We start from the raw sequence: 9,554 nt of genomic DNA on the forward strand, positions 1-9,554 counted from the left end.
TTTTCTTGATTAGGAAATTTTTTTATTTACTCATTTTTCTAATCAATCTAAACATTGAAAAATGGGGAAAATATTTTCTTTGAAAAATTTTCCTGAAAACAAACCTTGTTGTGAGGCTAACGATATAACTTAGAGAAGAGTGCATAGGTTGTTTTAGAAGCTTTGGCGATTTTGTGGAAATTAACAACTATTGTAAAGAAGATGGCCATTCTCCTTTTCTCGGGTTACTGTTCATCTCTTTCTCTCTACTGGTGGTGCGCGAGTATTGTTCCTTTGGTTCGGGTTTTTGCTGATTCTAGGCGTTCTAGCTGTCCATTGGCGCTGTCATTCGGAGACTGGACACATCTTGACCCCAACGACCCTTTCACTGAATTGATTTATCTGGGACGACCTCTTCTGGCATCAATGCTCGCTTTTTATTAGGGTTTCGTGGGTCTCTATATGGATTCTTCTACAAAAGACATGGCCTCTGCGTCTGCTGCAACTAAAGGCTAGAAGGGCAAGGCCCAACTGGTGGCTAATGGTAGACTAGGTAGAAGCCGTAGTAGGCCCTCCTCCAATCCCTCCCAGGCCCCTTTAGCTGGTATGAGAGAAGGCTGGTTGGGCTCAGCCTCTCAGATTGAGGAAGGTAGACGCGGTAGAAGTCGAAGCAGGCTTTCAACTGGATGTCCTCAGCCCTAAGGTCAGCTAACAAGGGGCTTAAAGCCCCCTCCTCTTTGGTCATGGGCCAATGTCACTAAGGCAGCCGTGAAAGGGTACGATCTCTCCTATATGCCCCCATCCTTTATTGATAACAAACCGGTGGTGAATCTCTCTGAAGAAATCTTGCAAGCCACGGACCCAAAGTGGTATGAGTGTATTGTAGGATACTTTGTGGGAAAGAGACTCCCCTTTAAACTTACTGAAGCAGCTTTAAAGCACACTTGGGGACATCACCTCGTTGATGTCATAGCCAATGATCAAGGATTTTACTTTTTTCACATTCCGGACCATGACTTCAGGAGGAGAGTCCTTGACGAAGGGCCATTAACTGTTGTTAGGGTCCCTCTCATTTTGCAATAATGGCATCCGCTCCTTGAGTTGAAGAAGGATAACCACTCATCTGTCCCGGTATGGGTTAGATTGAAGAACATTCCGTATGCTCTCTGGTCTGCTCCAGGGATAAGTGCGGTGGCTAGTGCTATTGGTAAACCTCTATACGTTGATCTTAGAACTAAGCAGATGAAAATGATCTTGTTTGTCAGGGTTTGTGTAGAGATTTCTGCTAAGGATGCACGTTGTGACTCAATTGATATCATCTTAAATGGTGAGACCCGTACTGTTGTTGTAGAGTATGAATGGAGGCTGGCCTACTGTCCAAGGTGTGGCACCTTTGGCCACAAGTGCCCGACCCAAGGAACCCCTGTTCCTGCTGAAGACCTCAGGTCGCACCCCACGTGATGATGCTGTTGACACCTAAATTTTTTGCCAAAAATCATTTCCGAAAAATGGAAAACTTGTTTTTCCACAAAAATATTTCATGTTAAATTCTTGCTTATAGATTATCTAGGCATTTAATATAGTGTTTTAAATGGAAGATGTTTTTCCTTTAAAAAGAAAAAAAAATTAAAAAATATAAAAAAAGATTAAAAAGATTGGAGCTGATGATCCGAATGTGACTAGCCAAGCCCAGGAGGTCAGATTGTAATTAAAACAGCAAGTTGGGGCCAAAATACAATTTCCAAAAGTTGAGGGATCAATTCGCAAATTTTGTAAAATTTTGCCGAACCCTTAAATCATCATCTTGGTCACCAATTAAGTTGAAATTGAACTTGGGCCAAGTCGAATCAATCAAATTGGGCGAAAATGACCAAATTTGCATTGAATTGGGCATTCTCGGGCGAGAAAATTGGCAACTTTAAGGTAAAATTATTACCATGTTTTTTTTTTTGGTAAAGAAAATTATTACCATGTTCAAACACGCGCTTTCCAAAATTGGACGGACTCGACAAGACCGTGGACGGGACTGACGATGCTTCACGATGACTGGCTAACTAACAGTTGTGGCTCGGTTTGGATTAGTTCTCAATGTTGTGGGTGCAGCAAATTGTCGCCTGGAAGTTCGCTGGTCTGGTGCGACACCTGGCCTGGGCACGTCAAGACACCTGCAAAAAAAAAAAAAAAAACTCAGTTGAAGATGGCTGCAATCGCGGACAACGAATCACAACGTTAGTGGAGTTGGGGTGCAACAAAATTGCTACACTATCGCTGGAAAATTGTGGAGCTTGGCAAGACGTCGGTAGGTTCTCCAGTGTTGTTGATTTCGTCGGTATTGAATCAGAGTAGCGGTCGCTGGCTATCACTGGAAAAACTTCTCTGTATATTTCTTCTTGTTGTTCCTGGTTCTTGTCAGTGCAAGGCTCGGACACTCGCTGGGGAGAGCTGCGACTTGGGTGGGAGCACTAGTCATGGCTAGGATCTCGGCTAGTGCTTGTGATGCTGCAGGAAGCGCAGCAATGAGCACGAACAAGGAGTGCTTTGATGGCTTGCTTGATCTGCTGTGTTCATTGGAAAATAAACCAACCAAGATGGAGGGACCGGCAATGGCTACTCATGACAGGCTCTGGAGATCGCTAGGTGCTAGAGTAGGAATTTGGACTCGGCCAAGAAAACTGCAAGGTGCTGGAATCGTGTGCGTCGATCACAAATTGGCTGCATCTCAGCGGTGATTCGACACAACAGGTCTCGGGATAGTGAAATATCGTTATCCTAAGGGTATAAAAGAGGCAGTTGCTTTTTATTGGAGAATACATACATACATACCAAATGGTTAGCACCATATGGAAATAGAATTTAACGCTAGTGGTCGTTTGCTAAAGTTGTACGATGAACATGAGTAGATATAACAAAAGTGAAGCATGAGGTTGGAAGGTAGTTATAGTATTTCAGTTGCTTTGCTACTCTTCTGACTTTTTACCTAATTCGGATGATTGTAGTTGTCAAAACTTTAAGACCTAAAAAAAAGTTCATCATAACAAGTAAAAACCGTCTCTCTGAGTACCATCTTCTAACATGATCCGTTATCCGCTTCCTGAATAGCCTTTGGAAAAAGGAAATGAGATATATATAAACTTCCTTAAGGATTACTGAAAAAGCCTTCTGAAACGTTTAACTCACAAGCATGCTTGCGATTCATCAAACAAACTTCAATAGTTCTTTAATTGGACGATACCATGAATTCTCAAATTGACATATGGGGGATTAGTGTAATTGTTAGCTTGTTTAGTTAATTTAGGTTAGTTAAATTAGTGAATTAGGTGATTAGAAATTATGGTTAGTTAGTTTATTATGTGGCCTCGTAGTTAGAATGGTTAGGATAATTTAATTAGTACGTTAGGTGGTTAGATTAGCAATTTTTAGCCTAAGTATGCATTTATTGATTTAAATTGCACTTATTTAATTATTTTTCTATTTATTTAATTATTTAATATTTTCCGAAAAATTATACCGGGATAGTCGGTGACCGGAATTTCATGCTAATTGCAATGGTGTGCTTAGTTTATGCAATTGAATGTTAATTTGTGCAAATTGAGTGGTGATTGTAATTTTTAGTATTTATTTCAAAATTAGGAAATTTTGGTATTTAATTAGAAAATATCGGGTGTCGGAGTTTTGACACGAAAATGGTTTTTTAAATACTATATCAAGTAGTGGGATTTTAAAAGGAAGGGTATCAATTTTAAGTTCGATCGATCGTGTACCCACACCGATTATTTTTACCGTGTGTTTTTAATACGAAGAAAATGGGCAAAGTACATTATTTTAATTGGGACATTTGAGTGCAAAGCACGATGTCTTAGCCGGGATTGGATGGGTGCATAAATGGTTATGAGAACCTGTCCTCGATGTGCGTCGGGTGGACGTTGCCCCTATATGGGATGCCCCTGGACAACGGATGCCGGTCGCAGTAGATTCTGAACCGATGTTCTTCCGGGATTGCCGTCTAGATGTAGACGTTGCTGTGCTCAATGGGGGTGAGATGATGCTTGGTTACGCCAGAAGACCGCCGAACGTCGAGTAGGCCGTGCCCACTGGGCCGAGATTAAAATTGGAATGTGTGATTGAATGAGTTAAACGCGCCTAATTATGGGACAAAATCATGTGGCACGGTATGGGACGTGTCATAACGATTTGACCTTATAATTGGGACCCATGTGGTTGTTTGAAATATGAGATGTGGCGTTCCAATTAATTAAGTATTATTACTGCATATGGTTGAGTATATGAACTATGCTGATGTGCAGGGAAGAACTGAGGCGAGGTGAGTCTCTGTGTTGTGTGGTTAGGTCACCTCTAGGCGTATTTTCTTCCTAGTTGGGGTTTAGGGGATGAACTTGCTGAGACGTTGTCTCACCCTGTCGTGAGCTCATTCTTTTCAGGTCCTTAGATGGCGGTCCCTCCGGAACGTTTTGGTTAGCCTCGGGCTATTATTGAGCAGAGCATAGACGTCCATGTCCCCGTGAGTCATTGGGTCTATGAGCTTGTCGTGACCACTGTCTGGGTCGATGATGGCTTACCTTAGAGGGTACCTCATCGATTTAGGGCGTGGTTTCTCCATGGACTCAATGGGTATAGGGTAAGTCCTCTTCAGGGATTTGATATTCCCGCCGTTGCGGTCAATGCCGCTCTGGGTGAGGGTGCAGTTGACCCTCCTGATGGGGCTGTGGAGGACCCGACGCCCCCGGAACCTGTGGAGGTGGAGTCCGAAGGATCGGTGAATGTGTTCGACTAGTAGATCGTAGGACAGCTTATTTTTGAAAGCCGATCTTTTTGTAAACAGACTAGTTTGTATATAAAAGGGTTTTGTGAAATTTGTATCCTGCTTTTCTATCCCATGTTGTTTGTTGTCAGGGGTTTTATTTTGCTTCCGCATGTGCAATAAAATGAATGGGTCGGCGACGCGTCCTAAGACGTCGCAATTTTATCGACCACCAAGAGATGTGCGTGCGCTTGAGGTTCGGGGCGTGACATCATGAATTATTGGCCATTGACTTTGATAGAATAATCCATTCAACCCGTTGGGCCCTAGTGCTGGGGTAGCTTCTATTTGAAAAACTGCAACTTTGACTTCTTCCCTTGAAATTGGCTTAATCAATTCCTCATTCATTTCATCATTTACCATTTGCACACATTGATTCAATATAGGTTGATAGTTTCTATGGCCCATCGTAGTGTACAATGATTGGTAGAATCCTCTTATATGTTACTTGAGGATTAGAGGATCCCGACTCCAAGTGTTGTCATCAAGCTGTAACATAGATATTTTGTTTCTTAGTCTTCTTTGGACCATCATGGCATGAAAAAATTTTGTGCTTTAGTCACCTCATTTCATCCAATTGATTATGGATTGCATACACCAATACATTTCTTATTGTCTCCACAAACCCTAATGTGCTCAACAATATTTCTATACTCCTCTTTGTTAGATTCACCATCTTCCCTATTAATCAGCTCCATAAATCAATTTCTAAGTGGCTCAATCTATTGGGATGCATTTTGTAATCTTTTCCTACTCCATTCTCCCAATTCGGTTGCCACCCTTCTAATTTTTCCTACAATATTCAGTAGGTTGGTTCTGTTTTCATCCCAAGCATCTCAGATCACTTCCTTACATTTGTTCTCCTTTAGCTAATAACTTGAACACCTTTTTTCTTTTTATTGCATTTGGTTCCAAGGAGAGAAGCGAGGGGTAATGATTCGAGCCTATTGCAAGTAATGCAAAGATCTCTACATTTAGAAATTATACCCTCCATGCTAGGTTACAAAAAGCCTTATCTATTTGCTTCTTAACTAACTCATCTCCTTCTTATTGTTTATCAATGTATATGCACAGCCCTTGCTTTCAATGTTAGTTAATGAACATGAATCTAGAAAGTCTCGAAAGGCCACCACCCTATATCTATCCACCTCCTATCTTCCAAATTTTTCTTATTGATATAGTACTTCATCGAAATCTCCTATGCAAATCCAAGGGAGATTGTTAGAAGAATTAATTGAGCATAAGGTTTTCCATAAGCATAATCTCTCTTGAAAAGTGATGGAGGCAAGTAGAAATGATATCCTCATTAGATTTCCACTACTAAAAACTTTGCAGGTGACATCAATAAGCTCCCCTAAACTCCCTTGCTCTTCCACTCTTACTTCTTCATCCCACATGAGGATTAGCCCCCTCGCAATTCTGACAGGATTGAAAATGGTAGAGTAGTCAAATCGTAGACTCTTTCTTACTCGATCGACTATTTTTTTTATTTATTCTTGGTTTTCATAAGGAACACCAAGTTGGGTCTCCCTTGAGCCACTAAGACTCTAAGGTGCTGGATTGTCAAGGGTGTGCTCAACTCCTGACAGTTTCAACTTAAGTTATTCATGTATACTCTGGTGGCTTATTAGGGCTAACCACCAAAGCCTATTCCTTGATCCCTCTCTATTCCTAGATTGGAGTGTCCTATAGGTGCTCCTTATCAAGCAACTAAATCAATGAAACTCTCTTTTCTCATTATTACTAATATGCTTTTGTTTTTTTTTTTTTTTTTTTTGTTTTTTTGTCATAGGTGTTATTGTGTCCATTCTTGTTCTTCTTCAGCATTTTAGTCCCTTTATCCTAGTCTGCCAAGAAGCAGGCTCTGAGTTTGTTGTACTCTTTTCCTGTGATTGGAGACACATATTCAACCATCCTCACATCTTCCTCAAGTTCCTTTTTTAAAACATTGGGAATAATCAATGCCAAAGCACTTGACTCTAGATATTCCTTCCTCATAGTTTCGTCTTTAGACAGAATAGGGGCATTGGGCACTACTTCCTCCTCCTCAGGTAGTTGTTCGACTTATCCATAAAAGGTTTTCTAGAAAGGCTAAATTCTCTCATTTATGCTTTCAGCCATGACCCATATCTTCTTGGTTTATCTTGGGCTAGACCCGTCTCCTCATAAGGTATTACCTGGCAAAAATTAGCATAGTGCCCAACACGTTTGCAAAAGTAACAAAAGTGTGGTAATCTTTCATATTTAAAGTTTGACCACCATTTCTTACCTCCCATATTTACAACAATACCCGTTTCCGAGGGGCAATTAAGACTCACTTTCACCTTGCCAATCTTGCGCGAACTATTATTCTTTGCTTCAAGTCTCACTTGCTCCACTTTGCCCAGTTTTGAGGCAATATTCTGGATAGAATCTTCATTAATTCGAGCTCTAGGAAGCCCTAATATATGCACCCAAAATGCATTATGCGTGAATTCATAACAATGCTCTGGATCATCTGGATCTCCTTCTAACAGAACAAGGAGGTTGTTCACAAAAGACCATGGTCCAGTTTCTATAACTCTTCTTTTTTCCTCCACTTAGTTAAACACAAAGGACAAGAACCCAGGTTCTATAACTTCACACTTTACTGATTCTACCTTCCATGCTTTCGTCATTGTACTAATAAATGTTTGGAAATTGACATTTTGTTAAGAAATGAGTTTCCCATATATAATGAATTCACTTTCCTGTTTTTCTTTCTTAGGAATGTTTGCTTCCAGCTCCATAACATCCTCTTCAGACCCAAAGATCTCCTATGCTTCCGCACAATGCCACCAACCTGAGTTGATTCTTGTGTCCTAGAACTGGTTCATCTCTGTACTTAGATGTTGCTAAGGGTATGGGTTTCTGCAAAGTTATAAGGAATGGGATTGTGGAGTGAATGGAGCTCTAAGGATTTGAGAATGCCACCACTGCGATCACTAGATTCTGAGTTTTTCTAGTTATGAAAGGGTGATACACTAGGTGTTGACACCTAAATTTTGGACAAACCATTTAGTCATTTATTGCATAAAAATTGGGGATTAATCTTTAACCCCTAAAAAAAAATTATAATTCAATCGCATAGCATATAATTTTTTAGGTGCATTTATTTTTAATTTACATGTTTTGCATTTTATTTTTATTTTTAGGACCGGTGGTGGATGAGCTCAAATTTTATGTTTTGAGCTCTAGTTTGGTAGGCCGGGCTAGGCCCATGAAAGGATAAAATTAACCCAAGCCCGTCGTTATTTTTAATTGATTTATCTTGCGAAAAATTAAGATTTGATGCGATATTATGGTTTTTTTGAAAATTAAAAAAATCGCATTATAATCTTATTTTTATCAATAGATGATGAAATCGGGGAGAATATTTTTGAGATAAGGATTTGGGTGATCGGGAGGTTATAGATTATCTTCGTGCATATTGAAAAAACGAGATAAAATATTCTACAAAGATTACCTATATTTACCTATAAAAGCAATCGTGTACGGAGAGAGAAAGGGGGGCTTCTCTGGAGAAAAAAATCAGAAAAGAAAAGAAAAGAGAAGGAAAAGTCGGTAAAAAGTGCTGAGAGAAGAGAGAAGTGACGTGAGAGATAGGTGAGGAGAGAAGAAAAAAGAATCACTATGCATCTTCTTCCTCTCGCACCCAATCACTGCGTCCTCCCTGCGAAGCTCGATGCGCCGATCTCGCTCATTGACACCCCCCAAAGCCTATTCGCCGCTGCGCCATCGAGAGCACCGTTGCCGCGCCTTGCCGCCGACGCAGCAACCCCATGACGCCACTGCCGCGCGCCTCCGACGCCCACCTCCGCGCACCGTAAACACACGGCAAGCCTTGCAACTCGCTGCCCGGCCGACACCGGGGTTCAAGCTGTCGCTCCCGATCTCACCGCACTAAGCAAGACTGACGCCAGCGCCACGACCGCGCTCTCGCCCTCGCCGACGCCGCGCCGCCGCAACACCCCCGCTCCGCCCGCGACACCGCCCGTCGATCTCCGAGCTCCGCTGCGCCTCCGCACCGCCACCTCACTGGTTCGCTCGCCGCCACGCCGCTCCTCGCCCGCGCCTACGACGTCCGCGGCTTCGCCGCCGCGCCTCGTCCGTGCCCCATCGCCGCGACCCTCCTCGCCCGACGTCCCGCGGATCCCGCTGCTCGACACTTTGTTCAGCCCCTCGCCGGCCCCTACCGCCCGATGCCAGACCTCGCACCGCAGCCCGACGCCGCCGCCCAAGCTCGCTCGCAGCCGTCCACCCGCGCTGCTCCGCCGAGTCCCGACGATAGGCGCCGTCCACCGTCGGTTTACCCCCTTTTTGGTAGTTTTTGTTCTTTTTTATTTTATTCTGTTTTACTTTTATAGTTTAGTTTATTTTATTTGTTATGTTATTTTTGTTTATTTCATTTGATAGCATTTTCAATTCAGGTATTTGATTTCTAATAATGGATGTTAATATCGTAATTTTGTAGGCATTATCCACGGGGATTTTGTCCGGAATTGCTATAATTATTAATTTGGTCCGAGAGACATTGGATCATTTTTTTTTTAATTATTTTAATTGTTGGGCTTTTTAGTGAGATTTTAATTGTTAAATCATAATAATTATTTAATTTGGTCCGTAAGACTTCGGATCAGATTTGTAATTATTTTGATCTCTTTGTTGTGATAATTAGGGTTAGAATAACCGTTAACTTGACTGTGAGACAACATGTTATTTTTCGATTATTTTAATC

The 9,554-nt window shown here is 41.8% G+C and overlaps 1 protein-coding gene across 1 annotated transcript; it reads left to right on the forward strand.

Annotated features, from left to right (window-relative positions):
- Positions 1-3,934: 3,934 nt before the first annotated feature.
- On the forward strand, positions 3,935-9,254 carry LOC120292565 (translation initiation factor IF-2-like). The gene is made up of 4 exons (XM_039310821.1): positions 3,935-4,056; positions 4,615-4,753; positions 8,740-9,139; positions 9,247-9,254. The coding sequence occupies exons 1-4, from the start codon at positions 3,935-3,937 to the stop codon at positions 9,252-9,254; spliced, it is 669 nt and encodes a 222-aa protein (XP_039166755.1).
- The last annotated feature ends 300 nt before the right edge of the window (positions 9,255-9,554 follow it).

This window comes from Eucalyptus grandis, chromosome 4 (assembly GCF_016545825.1).
Source record: "Eucalyptus grandis isolate ANBG69807.140 chromosome 4, ASM1654582v1, whole genome shotgun sequence".
Classification (NCBI taxonomy): domain Eukaryota; kingdom Viridiplantae; phylum Streptophyta; class Magnoliopsida; order Myrtales; family Myrtaceae; genus Eucalyptus; species Eucalyptus grandis.

Coding starts and splice junctions, on each gene's coding strand:
- LOC120292565 (XM_039310821.1), top strand. CDS start 3,935: ATGCCGGTCGCAGTAGATTCTGAACCGATGTTCTTCCGGGATTGCCGT. Junction 4,057..4,614: donor AGAAGACCGCCGAACGTCGA/GTAGGCCGTGCC, acceptor CAATGGGTATAG/GGTAAGTCCTCTTCAGGGAT. Junction 4,754..8,739: donor AGGTGGAGTCCGAAGGATCG/GTGAATGTGTTC, acceptor GACTGACGCCAG/CGCCACGACCGCGCTCTCGC.